Source organism: Astatotilapia calliptera, chromosome 2, assembly GCF_900246225.1.
Source record: "Astatotilapia calliptera chromosome 2, fAstCal1.2, whole genome shotgun sequence".
NCBI lineage: Eukaryota > Metazoa > Chordata > Actinopteri > Cichliformes > Cichlidae > Astatotilapia > Astatotilapia calliptera.
Genome location: NC_039303.1, coordinates 20,988,684 through 21,008,609, shown reverse-complemented (window position 1 = coordinate 21,008,609; position 19,926 = coordinate 20,988,684). Strand labels below are relative to the sequence as shown.

Genomic DNA, 19,926 nt, shown 5'->3' with positions numbered 1-19,926 from the left:
TCACTTATGTTTGCAACTTAGCAGGTGGAGCTCAAAGTTCTTTTTGAGTCAAGCTTCACTGGCTGATTGACTAAAATGCATAAAATAAGAGCTTGTTTTAATCAGCTACATGTTTTTAAGGCAACATTTCGCTTCTAAAACCTCATCAGCTGAAAAGCTGAATCTTTTTTTTTTTTTTCCCCACGTGCTGTTGGCTGCGGCATCATATTTGTGCTACAACAGGTTTATAAATTCTGCTGTCTGTGTGGTTGTGTGTGAATGACAAAGGTTATCCATGAGTCATAGGAAGCCTCTCCAAAAAACACAGACTTGTGACTAGTGTTCAGATGTGTAAAAACAGTAGTCTGGCCACTGTTGTTGTCTGTATTCACCAGCCACTTTATTAGATGCACCTTGCCCACCTCTCAATTTTAAATACACGTAGACATTGAGGGCTAGCAGGAGGGACTATGCGCTTACCTGCTGCTCTCTGGCAGGTAGCTCCATGCCCTCCTGGGTTTTAATTGCACCTTAGAACACACATGCATCAACACTACAATGAGCGGGTGGAGGGAGGTTTGGAGTCTTCTCTCACCCCCATTCTCTGCGGCCTGCTGGAGCGGGGGGGCTAGGAGGAGGAGTTGGCCGTCCGACTGCGGTCTGGAGTGTGGGGCCTCCCTGCTGCTGCGGAGTCGGGGCGGTCTGCCTCTCCCCACCGCAGGGAAAAGGGTAACACCACCTGGGTCTGGGTGCAGTTCCCCCCTCCAGGGGCAAGGGTACCTAGACCCGGTTTGTAGAGAACGCTTGGGGACAGAGTCTCTTTATGTCTGTCTCCACGTTGGTTGAGTGTGGAGTAAGTGCATATGAGAGCATGAGGGTGGGAATGGATGTTTGTGTCTGTGTGTGCCTGCATGTCTGTGTCTATATGTCAGGTTGGGTATCAGACGCCACCTCTCTGGGGACATCTCAGGCCCTCCAAGGTTTGGAGGCCTATCTCTACCCACCACCACTTCCCCTTCCAGTGGCGGACTCCCTCAGGTGTCGGTGCGTTGGTGGTTCTTTGTGTCTGGGGGTGGGCGTCCGGGTACACACCGGCTCACTCCTTGGCGGCCGCTTATCGGGGCCTGGAGCCTGGGGCTCACTCGGGCCACTTCGGAGGTGGGGTGCCCCCGGCCTCTCGGCCTGGGGCTCGGTCACTCAGGCACAGCTGGCTGCCGGCGGAGCTCACGGGCGCGTCACTGCAACTCCCCCTGGCTTCTGCTCCGCGGCTGCTGAGTGAGCCCTCATCTGGGACTCTCCTCAGCTCTTACTGGGACAGTGGCGCGGCTGCCCCACTGTTGGTCTTCCTTGGTCTCTTGTGTTCTGGGGGCCTCTGGATGTCTGGAGTTTTGATCTCCTCCATACCTGCTTCATACCCTGGAGGACGGGGCTGTGGCTCCCCACACTCCCTAGCAGATCGTTACATGGAGAAACCTTTGGAATGCAAGCATGCTGATCCACACAGGTATGCACACAGGTGTACACACGGGTATTCACAGACGCGGACTACAGCTTTCTTGGCTGCTGCCTCAAAGCACATTGTGCGCTGTCTATCTTGCCCCCACACCATTACACCACCCGTTCTTAGCTGGCACGTATTCTGTGGTCTTCTGCTGTTGTAGCCCATCTGCTTCAAGGCTCAATGAAATGTGTGTTCAGAGATGCTCTTCTGCACAACTTGATTGTAACAAGTAGTTATTTGAGTTACTGTTGCCTTCCTATCAGCTCAGAGCAGTTGTGGCCATTCTCCTGAAGTCAGGCATCAATGTATTTTCATCAAGGGAAAGCTGCTGCTCACTGCACAGGTTCTCTTTTTCTGACCAATCTCTGTAAACCCTAGAAATGGTTGTGTGGGAAAATCCCAGCAGATTATTAGTTTCTGAAACACATCAACAACCACGTTCATGTTCAGTGTGAACTGCAGCAGGTCGTCTTAACCACGTCTACATGTGTAAATGCATTTACTTTCTGTCCTGTGACTGGTTGATTAGATATCACCTGTAGAACAGGTCTACTTAATAAAGTGTATAATATATATAGCTTTTTTTAAAAGATTTCCACACCCTATCTCCTGATTTTTTACTTTTATCAATACAGATGCTTGTTGTGATAAAGTGGGTGAGAAGACCATTTGTCTATATTCTTAGTTAACATTCTTGTTTTGATTTAACCATATTTCATATATGGTCTGCAATAGGCAAACATCTACTATCCCGGGTTTGTTTATGTTTTGCACATTTACAGATTATATAATATAACATCTTGGTTTAAATCAATTCCTACAAGTTTGTTAAGTTAACATGTTATTTATTTCAACTGTTAATTGGTATTGTTTAGAACTTACCTTACCTACCTGTCTTCCAGAAACAAAAGGAGGAGATGTAGTTTTACTTCCTGCTTTATACCTTCTGGGTTTGTCTGAGGTCACAGGAAGAGACCAAGTGCAGAAGGGGAAGAACTCTTATAATTTAATAAAGTTGAGTTTAGAGGGTTTATGAAGAAATAGATTTATTGTTGTAATATGTATTGATTACACCACAGAGTTTATGTTGCCAGTAAAGAGGAGTAGTAGAGGTTTGAATATAATCATGTTCATCTTACCTACCTACTTAATGGAATAGTCCAGAGGAGAAATTGTTTGGTTAAGTGGACTATTTTAAGCAGAAGAACTCAGGTGTTTCGAGAAAGAAAGGTTCAGGTCAGTGTAGCTGTGTGCAGTTTGACCTTAATGTCTGTTGATTTAAGTTCAGTTATGTTTATTTGAACTGAGTTAATTATAGAGTTGAGTTTCTTATTTGTTTTTTTGTAAATATTGTTTGGGTCACAAAATGGTGAATAAATCACTTGCTACACTGGACAGCATCAGTCTCCTGCACTTCTTTGACCTCTTAAGTCGAGTCCTACCACACTTGTCATTTCTTTTTCTGTGCTTCTTTCCATCAGATCAGAAAGCGGCCTTTGTGTTCTAGCTAGCAAATGTACTAATATTACTCTGTGGTTTTGTGTGCTTTACATGATGGGTTATTTTTGTCTCATTTAAATTATATTTACATAGCAACCATCAGTCTCCCACCTCTTTTTAACCTCTGTCATATCTGTAGATATTTTTAGCTAAATGTCTCATTGTTCATTACACATGGACATTACACTTGGATTTTTCTCTATCCGGTGATAAACTCTTGCAAAGTAGAGCCAACCAGTCATATTTTGTCATATTAAGCTCAGGTGGCTTTACGTTTACCTTGGAGCATGCACAGAAATCCTCACATCTACTAACTGCTTGCGACTTAATGAACTTTAAGAAAACAGGACGTCCAGCTGGCGTTGGACTGATCTGCTGGCTCTCAGCCCTATAATGCAGAGGAAGTTGTCTTGGCTGGGACACACAGGGCCATTGTAAAGCCACCACTAGGAACAGCGCTATTCATCAGAAAAAAAGTCTGTCCAGTGCTCGCTCCGCCCCCAACATCCTCCCTTCAATGGAGCTTTCAGACCAACCAAGAAACTTCAAGGAAAGCCCTCCAAACACACTCCGTGCATGTTCGCGTTGTAGTGGAATAACACAGCAGTGTCACTGATCGTCTCTGAATACGCTGCGATTTTATAGAACTTGACTTGGCTGAAAGTTAGATCACCAAGCCGGGCCGATGCACAGTTCACCGAATACTGGACGATGAGGCGGTCGGACCGTAGCACGCCTTTAACCGCTAATTTCCAAGATCCGAGATGTGGAAAGAGGAATATGATGTTCACTTCGACTTTTTGCTGCAACTCCTGTAAGCTTGGCTTTATCTCTCTAAACTCTTTTAAAGCTCTGATCTCCAGATGGGTGGGTACATTAACAATTATGCTGCGTGGCAAAATGGAAATAGTGAGGTAGCTGTGGTGTAAGTTGACCCTGGCGAAAAATTCCCATGATAGTAGAATAATATTCATAGAAAGGCATATTTATGGTAGAAAAGAAAAGAAAAAGACAAACCGTATTTTAATCTAATGTGGCACGTGGTTGACGATGTGCTGGACTGGGTTAGCTATTACTTTTCATTTGAATTAAAAAAAAAAACAAATCTGCTGGAATTATTATTATTATTATTGTTTTAATAATTCACCTATTGCTAGATAGATTATTTGATGTCGTGGGTACAGCAGAGTTCAGTTCAGTATTTAATTGAAGATATGACAGATCATAAGCTGCCAAGTTCAGGTTGATGGGTTTACAGTGGTAGGAAACGAAGAGCCAAAACTAAAAACACCACCCCTCTGATTAAGTGGAAAATGATTAAAAATAAGTCACTTTATCACTAGCTTACTGATCAAGTGATTAATGTCTTAATCAGTTATTGTTGGATTCAGTTCTAGTGATGTATTAAAATATGTAATAAATGGTTTGTAGCCAAAGACCTGATTGCTGTCACCTGCCTGCTTCTTATAAAATCAGTACGGCTGATTTGTTGTAGCAGCCACCAGTGTTATACCCTACGGAAAAGAGCAAATATCAGTAATGTGTGTGATTCTGTTTGTTTATTAATAAACAGTAAAGGCTGCTACTGTCATCGGTTCACTGAACTAATGGTAACGAGTGTTTTTATTCACAGAGGTGCCTTTGTTGTTTGTATTAGGTTCCGTTCTTACATTTGTTTTTAGTTTCATTTTCTGCCAAGACTCAATCTAAAAGTTGAAACAGATGACCTCACTGACACGCTTGCACAACTACACACAGAGCTTTACTTCTGCCTCTACTGCTATACATCACTTTGGCCATAGATCAGTGTAGGCTATATAAAAGCAAAAGAAGAGTCTGTAAAATCACAGAATTTTACAATTTGGTTTACCCCATAATTGGTAATTACACTCATCCAAGATGTATTTAGGACCCTCCGCTTCCTCCCTCATGCACACACCCACACACACACCTTACACAGACACACCTTGTAGCTGTGGGCACGGGTAGTACACAGCTAAAGAGATTAGCATGTGAGTCAGAGACATGTCCTATCATGCTCTGAGTATGACACAGTCACACAGACACGAGCGCAGACTGAGTGGCGGTCACACTGACTGAATAAGACTGGCCTGGGGATACAAAATTGTGCCTTCACATAGACTAATAGCTTTGCTGTGTGCCACTTGGCCCTCAGTAACTCTGAGTGTCTTTTTCACAAAAGACCTGCACTAGATAGCTGACACTTAATACTGTGTCCCTCTCACTAATATTTTGTGTTTGTGTGCCAGAGACCGTTGCACGGGAGGGAGACTGGCATCGTTTTAGCAATTTAGCCCCACGACTGATATGAGTTTTGAATGATTTATAAGGACGTTCTGAATGCAGTGAATTAATATGATCAGACAAGCGAAAGCACATTCACTGCTAACACCAGGCTGGATATTGTTTTAATGGTCTGGCACACTCATTTTATTAGGTGTATATCAACATGTTTGCCTGTTGTTATGAATTTTTTCCCTTCATCTAATTGTTTGTGTCTCAAGTAACTAAGCTTTTGTGGGTGAGAGTTGTGTATTGATGAGGAGCTGGCTATGGGGTAGCTGTGCAGGAAGCATTTTAATCGCATCCCTAAACCAGATCTGATGGCCCCTTTTCCACTCCAAAGAGCAGCTAGTTTTACTCCTCCCGGAAACTCCCCACCCTGTCCCCAAGGCTGAGCCTTTGCACGCTGTCAGTGGCCATTTTCTGCTGGCTTTATCTGCAATCTCGTTGTCATTCTTGGAAGTGATGCTTTGCTATGATAAGTTGGAGAAGTTTGTATGACCCAACTCTTGGTGGTTAAGAAGTTTATGTATCCTGTGACTCTGGGTACTCTGTTTATGGGGGTAATAGTCTGTTGCTACCAAGGCAAATTGGCCCCAGCAGATCAAGGGCCAGATGATGATTCTATGAGATTAATGAATCAGCCAAGACATGAAAGTGGATCCTTGCCTGGAGCAGGGAAATCAGAGTCCTTTGTGGTACTGAGCTGTATGGGTGTAGCACACAGTCAGCTAAAGTGCGTGAAGTCAGGGGACTGAGTCTTAGCTATGGAAACTAGTCATTTGTGATTTCGCCTGTAGCTTTGGATTTTTGTCCACTTTCATTCTTCTTCCTGTAGCGTGGGACACTTAGCTTCCGCTGTATCCATAGTAACCAACTAATCCTTTACGACAGCAGTGCCTAATGTATTGAATTTACGAGGGTAATGAAATTGGGCTGATCACATTATGCAAAGACATCTGAATCATCTGTTGGGGCTGCTGGCGGCGCATCACGGATGCAGAGACCAGCAGGAAATGAAGAAATGCTGCTGAGACTGACGGAGGTGAATGCGTGTACCTCATTTGTCATCAGGATGCTGGTAAACATGCGAGTGGTGTATCATTTCCATTTGCTTTTTTTTTTTTTTCTTTTGTCATGGATGGGCGTTATGCTGTCTTTTAACCAATACTTTGCCTGTGGGGTCTGGATGGAGCAAGTGTCTTACAGACGTGCACATCACATGTGGAGAAATGTCAAGTCTCTATCGACACACAGAAGTCACAGAAATGACTTGGAATCAAAAACAATCCTCACTGTTTATTAAGATGCCAGTAAAAAGGCTACACAGCTTCCCACTGATTGACTCTGGCGTGCATAACAGTGTGCAAAGTATGTAGTGCAGTGCAGCACAGTGGATATAACATCAGTCAAGCTGCCACAGTAAGTCATAAATACATAAGCAGGGCACTAATTAATACTCTGCATTGATTATCTATGCTGTCTTTACAACAGTTTAACAGCCACAGAGCATGTGGGGCCTTTTGTTTGAATAAACAGACTGTTAAACTCTCCTTCAGCCCCCAGTAGCCTTCATCACAGCCTGCAGTAATGCCCTTATTTATTAAAGGTTGCCAACTGTAGCATGAGACTCAGCCTAGCTGTCATGGTGCTACTCAGAAGTTATGTAGTGTCTTCTGTGACTGAAAGCCTCAGAAACCTGCTGATGTCCTCAGGGTAAAACTCTGTAACGCCAAATCCTGTTTTACAAGCTGGACAGTGCAGTGTTTGAAATATGTCTGCGTTTGCCAGACAGGGAGGGTCTGATGAAAGATGCTTTTAAGTTTCATTTTGCAAAATGTATAATTTAGTGTCTTTCTGAAGCATGACCCATACTAGTGATTAAAAAGTCAGAACATCAGCTCCTGCTGCTGTGTCAGTTTTTTAAAATCATTTTGTTGCAACATGATGGTTAAGCAAGTTAGCACTGTTTACCCACAGCAAGAAGGTCCTATGTCTCAACCTGTGCATGGGCCTTCTCTGTTCAGTCTGTCAGCTCTGGGTTCCCCTGCAATCAAAAACATGTTAGGTTAATCATAGGTTAATGTTTCTGTGTTGGCCAGGAAGCTCTTGCCTAAGAGATTCTAAATCTGAAGAGCTCCATTTCCTGGTTATATAAAAGGTATATAAAGATTAAAAGTTTTTACTTCCCCCAATTTAATGTACAGTGCTAAATCACTAGGCTAAAAGCTTTTATGCCCGTCCACCCCTGTCAAATGTATTCCATTTATATCGATGCCCTGGACAATACATGTGGAACTTCTAATAAATTGAATGAAGTTGACTTTATTCATATAAACATCAAATTTGTGTTAGATCACTAGGATCAGAGCATGAATGATATTTATGCAGCTTTAGGCCTGTTGAGCATGCTTTCCCCTGCAGTGGTTTTACATCCTTCTACTTAGGCTTTTACTGGCTGAAAGTATGATTCATTTATTTATTTATTTATTTATTTATTTTATGTTTAAGCATAAGCTTAAATGAGTAACTCACTTGGGTGAAATAGAAAAGAGCTTAATAATCAGTTCAGGCTGCTTATAAAATGGTATATTCCAGCAACGGTTAACACATTTCAGTTTGAAACATTACCATGTATTGTTACCATGGTGCATAGTGTTGGAAATCTGTCATCGATTCAGCCTGTGCAAGTTATTACTTTACGCTGAAAACAGCACGTTCTGTCGTGTTCTCAACACTCACTTTATCTGTTCTTCACCTTTATTACTCCTGCAGGGGTGACTAAGTGCATTCTGTTTTTGGCATAAACTCCTTGTTTCATACTCTCACACAGACTCATTCACAGCTGGAATAGACATTTGACTGATAGACAAGGAGGTTGCAAAGGGCGTTTAACTAGCACATTTGGGTGTTTGGGGAAAGCTACCATCGAGGCCAAGGAAGGAGCATTACTTGGTCACTTCTGAGAAGCTTACTTTACTAACTTCCCAGCTGCATTTTCCCAAAATAGAAGGGTAGAATTAAAGGGTTTTCTTTATGTTATAGCCCTTTAATATAGCCCTTTAATTCTAATTATCTTAGTGGTCCACGGTCTGAGATTAGTGGGGCTTTTTAGAGGAGATTGGGGCAGGTGAAAGCAGCTTCAGCTGTATAATCAGCCATCATATCCACTGCATCAAAGTAGGACATTAAGTGACAGTGAAAGTGGGTCACTGCCATAACAAGTCATTTGAACCTCATTTGACTTGTTTTTCTGTGCATGTGAGCATATGTTTATGTAATTGAGTTTTATGCTTCACAGTTGAGCTTTTTCTGTTTAGCTGTGAGTGAGTGGGTGTCCATAATGGGCATGCGTTCCATTCATTACCCTGGGTACCTGCTTGTGTGTGCGACTGTGTGTTTGTTTTTACATGTGTGTGTGTGTTCTCCTCCTCAGCGATGCCAACCTCACAGACGGGCTGTCTGACTCAGATGAGTGTGATTTGGGCAGTCTGGAACACGGGAGCACGGATACTCTGGCCAATGGCTGCCGAGCTGACTGTGAGGCTGCGAAGAGGCTTGCCAAGCGCCTCTATCACCTCGAGGGCTTCAAACGCTGCGATGTGGCCAGACACCTGGGCAAGAAGTGAGCATGCATACAGACAGTTAACACAGGCACACACACTCTGGTGTGATGGTCCAATACAGGGAGGTTTGTGGGCTTGCCACAAGTGTTCCATATCCACGAGACACAAAGATGATGGATGTAAAAATCAAACAAACAAACAAACAAAACAGAAAAAAGTTTCATTAAACACTCCTCAATGTGTGTTCATATCTGAATGTGTATCCATTATCTATAAATATTTCCCAGTAGGCACACAAAAATAAGGGCGCAACAAGTCAGGTTTTAACTGTTTTGTTGGTAAATATAACTGTATTGTAATTTGAAATAAAATATAATGAAGTTCCGTTTAATCACAGGGGAGTTACACCCTTAGTCGTGGCTGTAACATAGTGTTATCAAACATTTATATAACATTTGTTGATGTGCTTTCTGTCTCCCTGCAGTAATGAGTTCAGCCAGATGGTGGCATCAGAGTACCTGAGCTTCTTTGATTTCTCTGGCTTGTCGCTGGATCGCGCCCTGAGGTAATGCCCACTCAGCACTGGCAGGTGATGAATGTGTGATGGTAGAGCTATTAGTGCATGCACCTAGGCTGTGTGTGTTCTTCACATTCCCTCTTCACAACACATTAGCTTTGTGTTAATCAAGCTGTCGTGCTCAGTACAGTTAGCTGGTGTAGCTGACAGCTGCAGAGTACATCACGGTCTTGTATCTGACATGTTGCTGTCTCAGACTGCTGCCTTCAGTGCAGGACTTTCAGTTGAGTGAACAATGCTGATGAAAAGTGACATCCTGCATTCATTTTGGTACTGTTGGGATCTTTACATATTCTGGATCTTCAAAGTACATTCAGCCAAAGTGATGAATTCTGAAAAAAATTTTTTTTAGATGCATCATCTGTATCTAAATCTGAAAAAAAGATGTCAGCTACCAAGATGGCTTCCCTAGAATAATAACTTTTTTTTTTTTTTGCCTGTCCCGTTTGGCTCTTTTGCCATCAGAATTGTTGTCTAAAGGCAAAGAAAGATGCCCAATAACTTTAAATTTAGCACAGTTAACAAAAACAGAAAATGCTCAGATCTGTGATAATAATATGCTTTTGTTGTTTAACAAAAGTGTCAGTTGACAAATCAATCAATGATTTTGACACTGATCCCCTCTGATTTATTTACAGTTTAGATGTGGAACCTGTACCATACTGCACTATGCCACAATGACCTGAGTTTTAAAAAGCAGGACTAACTGTTGAAGTTTTGGGTTTTTTTTGAGAAAAATGTTTCATAAGGTTGTTCATGTGTGGCAGGAACTTCTTAAAGGCCTTTCCACTGATGGGCGAAACCCAGGAGAGAGAGCGGGTCCTTGTCCATTTCTCCAGACGCTATTGCCACTGTAACCCCCAGACACCCACCTCTGAAGGTCAGAGCTGTGAAGGTGATGATAAAGATAATCAAGGGTAACAGTATTATAATCAGAAAGTGAAAAAAGACAAAAAAAAAAATGGCTGTTGTTGGTGTCCATGTAGAAAACAGTTGACTAAATGTCCATGGCCCATAGTTTTGCATTGCAGTGATGAAGCTGGTGCATTTCAATTCTTAAAATGTAACTATTGCAAATCACTTTATAGCACCAGATGATATTATTTGAGTGTGTAGATATATTTTGTGCAGCACTGCAGACGTGTGCTGAAAAACTGTATGTACATTGATTTTGTACACTATTGTTTTTATATGAGTGTGTGTGCTTGGAAAGAAGTGGTGTGACATTTAGCGGACCTCAGCCATGTGTACTGTCCCTTTACAGATGGAGCCCACACATTGACCTGTGCCCTCATGCTGCTCAACACAGATCTGCATGGACATGTATGTATTGTATTTCTCTGACATTCTGATTCCCAGAATTAACAACCTTTCATTTGTCTAAATCACTCTTCATGTGACTTCATATTGCTATAGAAAGCCCACCTGTGAGGTCTGCTATCTACCTGTTGTTTTTGCAAGCTTAGCTTTAACAAAATGTTGGTTAGTTGTTCAGTCCCATCAGAACAAGGAACGCTAACTAAAGTGTTACTGGTTTGTTGCTGCTGCCCTAGAACACTGACTACAGTGACCCTGACACTAATGAATGCATCAAAGCAGAGGTGTGGACTCGAGTCACATGACTTGGACTCGAGTCAGACTCGAGTCATTAGTTTTATGACTTTAGACTTGACTTGAAAAAATGTTCTAAGACTTGTGACTTGACTTGGACTTTTATACCAATGACTTGGGACTTGAATTGGACTTGAACCGGTTTACTTGAAAAGACTTGATATTTCACCTAGAGCTGGGCGATAGAACGATAACGATATGTATCGCGATATAACTTTTACTCGATAGAGAAATTAAGCTATCGCGATAGACCTCGCCGCTCTTGTCCTCAAAGAAAAAAAAAAAAAAGGTCAGCCAATCCAAATTAAGTAGCGCAGAGCCGAACCAATCACAGCCGCAGCGTCACGTCGCGTGGCTTGTTACGTACAGCACAAGTGCCAAGCCGCACGTGTGTTTGTTTGGGAAGCAGCCAGCGGGTAATGGAGGAAATGAGTGTGCCGACTAGAAAAATCAACCGAGCGTGACCGAAGAGAAAACAGATGATGGTTCCAATGCCGGAGAGATTGTCAAACGGAAGAGCCATAGAAGTTCCGTAGTGTGAAGGTATTTCGGCTATTTCAAGTCTGACAAAAAATAGAGTAGCGTGCACTGTAAATTGTGCCGAAAGCAAGTCTGGAAATACAATAAACTGGTGCATGCGTCACACTGTGCGCCACGTTATTGTTTCGGTGAAATGAATTTCTACAATACTGTTACTGTTAATTCTACTCTCTGCAGTGTTTAAATGCTTACATATACACACAGTTACTGTCCCTCCACACATACGACTCGGTTCTGCTTCTATGCCCCAGCTTTGTTTACTTTTTCCCACCGAGGCTTCTAGACTTCTGATTGGCCAACATTTCGGCACGGTTAGGAATCTAGCGCCACCTGCTGCTTTGGCATGTTCATAGCAGCGTTTTCCTTCATTTCTGCCTTTATGTGTGTACAGGATTATTTTTTAAAACGAAAACGGAAAATCTCAGTTTTCAAAAATACCCGTGTACGTGTGGACGTAGCCTCAGTCTCTGACTGGAAGCGCTAATTCGTCATTCGGCTTTTGTCAGACTAAAGTAACTGTTAAAACTGTTTGAAAAGCTAAGCTATACAACAAGGAGAGATTGAGAATTTCCTTTTAGTTCTCAGTTTATTTGATATTGACAAAAGTTAGTCAGTTTTGTCTGTTCTTCTGTAAAACAAACTAAGATTTATTTTTAGAATTAATATTTTGTTTCTAAGTGGAATTGACAATTTAGTCTGTTTCGTTTGTTCTATTTTGAAACTTAAACGCTTTAGCGGCTGCCTTTTGTGTAGTTTGCAATATTTGCCTTTATTTATCTGAAAAAGTCTCATGTTCCTTAAGTACATCTACCCTGTTGAACTTATTATGGGAAATAAATATTTAAATAAAAACAAGCTGCTGATTATTTCACATTTTACTTGTGAGCAACGGCACATTTAAATCTTACAAATATAGTTATTTGGCTTATATCGTGATGGATATCGTTATCGCCTGAAATGAAAAAAACATATCGTGATATGAAAAAATCTCATATCGCCCAGCTCTAATTTCACCCCAAATATAAAATTTAACACGCATATTATATAGAGATTGAAAATGTGACGTCATTCACGGGTAGAACCGCAAAGGATTCTGGGAACTCGTGGCAAGAAGTACTAGCGCACGCAGGCTTTCAATTAAAATCAGTTACACAGCGATAAAAAGAAACACAAAAATGTCAAGAAGCTGTTGTATTATTAACTGCAATAGCCGGTCGCATGACAGCCACGGGAAGCCGACGGGTAAAGAGATCGGTTGTTATCGGATTACGACGTTTAAGAGAAATTGTTCGAGCCATGTTTCCGAAGTGACAAACAGGCGACGGATGGCCTGGATTGCAGCCATTCAAAGATCAAATATAACGTCCCAGAACACTCCAGCTCACAGGTTAGTCTGCTCCAAGCATTTCCACAAAGGTCAGTCTGCTGTTGTAGTTAATGCGTCATTTTCATAACATAATTAGTGATATAGGTTACAAGCAAGTCTGGCGCTGAACAGAAATTGTCGCGCTATGCTCCTTTGTTTATTGTGCATAAATAGTGAATTGTCCTGACACAATATTGCGTTTCGCTTCTGTTATTATGGTACATTGACAAAAACATATACTTTTATTCACAGGATAAAACAGGTTTTTTGTATCACTAATTGCCCAGTACGATTACAGCATACAATATTATTGTCACTGCTACATTTCTGTGATGCTACCAGAAATTATTTCCACTACTAATTAATTACCGTTGAGCTCAAAGGTCCTATTAATAAACGGTTAACGAATGTGTATTTATGACGACGATTTGTGAGACTGGTAAACTTATGATACGTACGATGGTCTTTCGTTCTACACGGTGCGTTTCAAGGTCCTGTACCCATCCGGCGGTAAACTGTACCTGGGCTTGTTGCAGTGACCGGAAGTTACTAAACTTCATGAGTGTATGCACTCACTCCAAGAACCGTATAATTATAAATATGCATATAAATATGCTACGATGAGATAGCTGACTTCATCTAACTAGCAAATGTTTTCCAGGCTACGTTGGTGATGCAGTTTTTTTTTAATGTGTATGATATTTTTGTCATGCGATTTTAAAGCCGGTCCTACAACCGCATCCAAGAATAACATGCAGCTTATCTCAGAACTGTCGGTGAAAATTATTCTTGGAGCTAGCTTTAATTGAGCTGCATTCTAAAGAGGTGCAATTTCACAATTTGTGTATATTTTCTAAGTTCACTATTTTGTCATGTGTTGAGAAAAACACAGATTTTAAAATTACATGGTCTAATATTTACATTTAGCATAACTGCAACATGCTTTTTTTGGGGGGTTTTTTAATGACTCGAAAGGACTTGAAATTCAAAATTTCAGACTTGTGACTTGACTCGGACTTTTACACCAGTGACTTGAGACTCGACTCTGACTTGCCTGACATTACTTGAGACTTGACTTGAGACTTGAGGATAAAGACTTGAGACTTACTTGAGACTTGCAAAACAATGACTTGGTCCCACCTCTGCATCAAAGTTAGATAAACTAGCTGACGTTCGCTAAATAGCTTTCACATTTGCTTTGACAGTGAAAGATTTCTTGTCTTTCACCTCCCAAAGGCAGTATTATCGACCCATCCAGATCAAAGCTATATGTAATTATCAGTGAAAGGTGATTTTCAGGAAGATACAAACATAGCCAAAGTGGACCTCCGGCAGGGACTTTTTTTAAAATGAGTCTGGAGTCCCCAAAACATGTAGGTTGTTGACATTCAGGTCTTGCCTCACAGGACTGAAAACTGAATTAGACAACAGAGTGTAAATACAGGCCTTTGTCAGCAATGCCATGTCTTTATCTATGTCCTCTTTTAGGTATAGTTCTTCTTCTTTCCCTTCTCTTTCTGTGCTTTTGTCCCAGCTTCTCTCTCCCCTCCCCGGCCTAGTTTCTGACCTGTTTCTGTCTCTCCTCTCCTCCTGTAGTCTCGTCTGTTCCCTTCTAAAAACAGGGACACTGTGGTCTGCATAACATGATCCATCATAGGCTTTTTGCTTTGCTTTTCTTCACCCTCCTGCTAATAGTAGTTTTACTTAATAGGCCTTCTCTAATTAAAATCCTCTCTTTTCTCAATCTCTTTCCCTCCTTTTCAAATCCATCCTCTGCTAACCATATCTGGTCCCCTGGTCTCTCTCTGCCCCTGCAGGTGGTAAGTATACGTACAGTACTAACACTCATCTCGTTCACAAATGCTCCTCCTTTTGTCAGCTGACAATAGAATTGAAGTCATATTTTTAAAATGTAGGTTTTTAAATACTTTCGTTCAGTGAGACAAAAGTATTTAAATACCTAAGTTTGGTTGGTATTTATGCTGCTTAAATGAAAACTGATCATTCAGTGAAGTTGTAAGAGTATTATCCTCTTGTGACCATTAGTGGATCATACCAGTAAAGAGAGAATAAAACATTTTCCACTGCCTGTCAGATCACATCCTGATTAATTTCTGTTTTCGCTGGAAAAGGGAACTGGGCTGTCTTGCCTGCTATGTAACCTCCCTGGAGGAATGTGTGAATCACATCAGTTTCAGATCAGTTTTATTTCCACTTCTGTGTCTATTCAGGTTAGAAACATCTCCCTTCTAATCATGAGGCATCGTGATTAGAGGTCAAAACGCTGGTAAAAGGTGTGCTTGATATGTTCTAATATAGGCACTACCACTGCGGTAGTACCTCAGCTGTATAACACTGCCACCCAGTGGACAGAATCTAATCTGCATCGACATTGGAGTCGATAAAACTCGGTGTAAAGCACCAGTTTCTTTAAAATAATAATAATATATTTTAAAAAAATCTTTTCATACACATGCCCCCCCCAAAAATCATTAAATTGTTGTTTGTTCATTTCTCTCTGTCTCTTGGTGTGTTCTCCTCTCCTCAGAACATTGGGAAGAAGATGTCCTGTCAGCAGTTTATCAGTAATCTAGAAGGTCTCAACAACAGCAAAGACTTTCCCAAAGATTTATTAAAGGTACAGATCTCGTCCTGAAGTAGCACAGCAACAGGAGACTGAGTCAGCTTGATTGTTATTTATTCATTTATTCTCAGCCACAGACTAAAGTTTGTGTTGTCATTCCAACCCAGTAGTCTATTTTTTTTTTTTTAAAGAAAATGTTCACAAGTCCCCTCTTTTGTTGCCTGCACAGGTTTTGTATAACTCGATCAAGAACGAGAAGCTTGAGTGGGCAGTGTGAGTATGTGTTCTGTGCCCATCAAAAGGATAAGTATTTGTAGTATGCAAGTTTTTTGAAGTAAGTGCACTTGAATACATTTCAGTGTGTGTGTGTGTGTGTGTGTGTGTGTGTGTGCAGTGAGGAGGAGGAGCTGAGGAAGAGTCTGTCAGAACTGGTGGAGGAGCAATGTGAGGGCGGGAGTAAACGTGTTGCTAGGGTAACGGACGGCAGTAACCCTTTCATTGCCATTCCCATTCTCCTAAATGCCGTCACCTACAAGCATGGCGTGCTGACCCGGAAAAGCCACGCCGACATGGATGGCAAACGCAGTGAGTACACACATTTTTGACTCAAGTTAGCAAATCCTTTATGATAAAGAAAAATAGTAATAAAGCAAGAGCTTTCTTTGTGTTTTTTCTCCTAGCTCCAAGGGGTCGCCGAGGATGGAAGAAGTTCTATGCAGTTCTGAAAGGGATGATCTTATATCTCCAGAAGGTACCGCATCTCGTCCTCTGCTCTGTTACCATAGAAACACACTGCTGTCACTGCAGTGGTGGATGCTGTGAGCTTCTGTGTGTGTGTGTGTGTGTGTGTGTGTGTGTGTGTGTGTGTGTGTGTGTGTGTGTGTGTGTGTGTGTGTGTGTGTGTGTGTGCCAGAAAGGGAGGGTGATAGAAAAGGCAATTACAGAGGAAATGAGGCTGGTCTGTGTAAGTGTGTGTTTGTCTCCCCCTGCTGGCAGGAAGACTTTACTAACAGCCCATAAGGTTAAATAAATTAGCTTCTATTTCTTGTCATCGGGGTAATGTTTTTAATTTCAGGTGATAGTATGAAGGTGATGTTACTCTGGTGTCAACCTGAATGTAGTGATCTGGACACTATCGATACGTGCAACAGTTTCCTTCTATTCTTGTTACTTACCCAGGATGAGTACAAGCCAGATACCGACATTTCAGAGGTAGACCTGAAGAACGCAGTGCGAATCCACCACGCTTTAGCTACTCGTGCCACCGACTACAGCAAGAGAGCCTACGTACTGAAGCTCAAAACCTCAGACTGGAGAGTCTTTCTGCTGCAGGCACCGTAAGTTATCTGTCCTTAAACAGTAAAATTTTAGGTTTCGAAATTTTACAACTTTTTTTTTTCAAGTTTTAATTTTGCATTATTTTTGATGAAACCATGTTACTTCGGTTTGAGAATGAATGTTTTAAGAGGATACGCAGGTGTAGAGGAGAAGGGTGTGTGGTGCATAATGATCTATGAATAATCTGTAAATAGCCCTGCTCTTAAGAAGAATTTCTGTGGTGGTTTAAGGTGCTAAAAAAGGAGTACCTACTAATAATCCGATAATGGAAGGCACTATCTCTCATTTGATATTCAGCATGCCTCAAAACACTGATTACACTATTATTGTGTCGAATGACTTCAGAACTGTTTCTGTGTTGGATTTGTCATTTAGATTTGAAATCTTAAAAGCTTTCAATTGAAAATGTAGGTGTGTAGTATAACTAGTTGGATGTTTGATATGATTTTAATTGCTCGGTTGCTGTCATCATTTTCCTGCTAAAATGAAACATACCACCATTAAAACTTGAATGAATTGGTTCTCTGTCTTTGTTTCTGTCTCTCTCCAGGAGTGAGGAGGAGATGATGTCTTGGATCTTCCGGATTAACCTGGTGGCGGCGCTGTTTTCTGCCCCAGCCTTCCCTGCTGCTATCGGCTCCATGAAGAAATTCTGTCGGCCCATCCTGCCGTCCTCATCCACCCGACTGAACCAGGTCCGCACTCAAGTACATGCACAGATGGTGGCACGCATTAGAAACACGAACTTCCTTCTCTTGCATCCCACAAGAAACATTATACACCAATGTCAGCATTCAGCATCCAGTACTAATTGCATATACCACACAGTCTATTTCAGCAGCATGCACAGTTTACATATGCTATTTGTATCTGCTTACATCTAATTGGCTGTTTTGGGGTCCTCTGGCATCTGTTTGCGCTGTGATTGGTGCAGGAGGACCAGCTGCTGAGTCACGAGAACAAGCTGAAGCAGATGAGCCTGGAGCTGGAAGAACACCGGAAAAATCTGCCCTCAGCTGACCCAAAAAGCAGAGAGTGGGAGGAGTACCGGCTCAAAGAGCACTACCTCGCATACGAGGTAAATTCTTTGTGTTGCTTTTTGTTAATTTCTCTGCTTTTAATTTTCTTTTTTTAACTGATAAACAGCTAATAGACCACGAATTATGACAGAGGAACATGTCTGCTGTATTATTTTTAGAGTCAAGGGTCACTTTATTTACCCTTGGTATTAAAAGCTAGGGTAGACAACCTGTTTTTTGGCAAATTGTGTTATTGGTCTCTTCTGTTTGACTCTTGATTAATTGTCCTTTGGTCTTTTTGTCTTCAAAAACACATCTCTCCTTCCACGCCCCTCTCTGAGCAGAAGACTCGGTATGAGACATACATCAGCCTCCTGCAGGCTAAAATACGCACAGAGACGGATGACCTTGAGAAGATTGAGGCCAGCGTGATGGGCGGCCTGATCATGGAGGGCGGTCTGGCCGGCCGAGAGTGCCACCTCCGCAAGACGCAGTCCTCGCCGTCCATCAGTCAGGCGCACGGTGGCCTGAACGGGAGGGCAACTGGATGCGACATCCCAGGAAAGAGGAGCTGAGGAAAGAAGACCAAATGCCACAGCCCTCAAAGCAGCATCTCTTCAAGCCAAACTAGTTAAATCCTACAAGTCCTTCTCGGATTTGCTGTTAGCATTTTATTTATTGTGCTCCATTCTTTAGTAAGCCATCACTATCCTTCCCAGAATTTATCAACCGTGATGATAAGTTCCTGTAATGAGCAATAGATAAGAAGAGCGTGCGCTTGATACCCCACCACAAGCGACCCTGCCAAACCTCAGTTCTTTTAACTTTTGTTATTGCACATTACAGCGATCATAACTGTGATCACTATTTATAGCAGCATCGTCAGTATTAATTTTTGAACTCAGAGTGAAGAGTTGTCTTTAGTTGAAATGTGTTTTTTAGTTGTGAGCTGCAGTAGTTTATAACCTGTCGATATAAGACTGCACAGACACAGACTGGTTTCCTTTGCCTTGCTCCGCAGCTTGGGAGTCAAGCAGTGATTGAGATGGACATAGTACAGATGGTACTACTGTAGCATTTTGGCTTTACTTCAACTTGCGTTTACACACTCGGCCACTCCCAAGACTGTGTGCTTTATGGACCTACAATATTGTTGGAGAATGGTGTCTGAAGATGCAACATATCTGTCCCGGAGATATAGGAACTCGGAGAAGAACTCAGGAGGATCAGATTCCTGTATAGCATATTTATTTATTTATTTAACCTTTATTCACCCCAGCAAGGGTTCCCCTCTCAACATTCACACATTTACATGCATTCACATGAGAGCAGGAGCTGCCAAGAGGAACCATAGTTTAAACTGTTCACTGAGCTGCTCCACCGGAGGAACTGGAGGTTGAGTGCCTTACTCAAGGGCACCTCGGCACTAGCTGTTGAGGGATTTAAAGAATACTGTTACTTGTCAGAGATCAAACATGTGTTCCTGTGATTTTTGAGCTGCCGCTTCCCCCCTCTAATACTAACCTGTGTTTAACTGTATGTTTCTGGAGAGGGCAAAAGCACTGTGCCATGTTATCCACTTACTGCTCTTTCTGTACCATGACTGAGTAAACTGAGCTGCCAGAACTCATATGTAACAATATATGGTTGGGCGTGAGGTTTCTGAAGACTGAAGGGCTGAACAGGAAAGTGTGGGTGGGCTGGTGTGTGCACATGCATGTGTGTGTACGCGTGTGCATTGGCGTGCTTTTGAAAGTGGCTCCAGTTAAGAATTTGAACTTGTAGGCGACAGGAAGAAGTAAATATAGCAGGGTCATGTTATTTGTATAAAGATTTTGTTGAGCACATTGAGAGAAAACAAGCCGACGGCCTTATGCTGAATAGCACTGCCGGCACAGTCAGGCCTGAATCTCTCAAAAGCATCTTCAGGACAAAGCCAGCCACGTGATAAAACGTGTTTTTAAGTCTGACTGATCTCTGCTCTGATTTATAACATGCTACATGGACCTATCGCAGCGTCGTTTGCCCTGTTATAATTTTG

General features: G+C 42.0%; 1 protein-coding gene across 2 annotated transcripts in view; it reads left to right on the top strand.

The window, feature by feature from the left end:
* The window catches only part of psd2 (pleckstrin and Sec7 domain containing 2), a 38,528-nt gene extending 19,017 nt beyond the window's left edge, over window positions 1-19,511 (top strand). Inside the window, exons 4-15 of one of the 2 annotated variants that reach the window (XM_026187072.1) lie at window positions 8,721-8,909; window positions 9,335-9,415; window positions 10,195-10,307; window positions 10,692-10,750; window positions 15,493-15,582; window positions 15,758-15,801; window positions 15,923-16,113; window positions 16,209-16,279; window positions 16,708-16,865; window positions 17,417-17,561; window positions 17,801-17,944; window positions 18,230-19,511. In XM_026187072.1, coding sequence (XP_026042857.1) covers window positions 8,721-8,909; window positions 9,335-9,415; window positions 10,195-10,307; window positions 10,692-10,750; window positions 15,493-15,582; window positions 15,758-15,801; window positions 15,923-16,113; window positions 16,209-16,279; window positions 16,708-16,865; window positions 17,417-17,561; window positions 17,801-17,944; window positions 18,230-18,460 — 1,516 coding nt within the window. In that variant the 3' untranslated portion in view covers window positions 18,461-19,511. Of the gene's footprint in view, window positions 1-8,720; window positions 8,910-9,334; window positions 9,416-10,194; window positions 10,323-10,691; window positions 10,751-15,492; window positions 15,583-15,757; window positions 15,802-15,922; window positions 16,114-16,208; window positions 16,280-16,707; window positions 16,866-17,416; window positions 17,562-17,800; window positions 17,945-18,229 lie in introns of both variants that reach the window. The other variant, XM_026187067.1, reaches the window with a different exon arrangement.
* The last annotated feature ends 415 nt before the right edge of the window (window positions 19,512-19,926 follow it).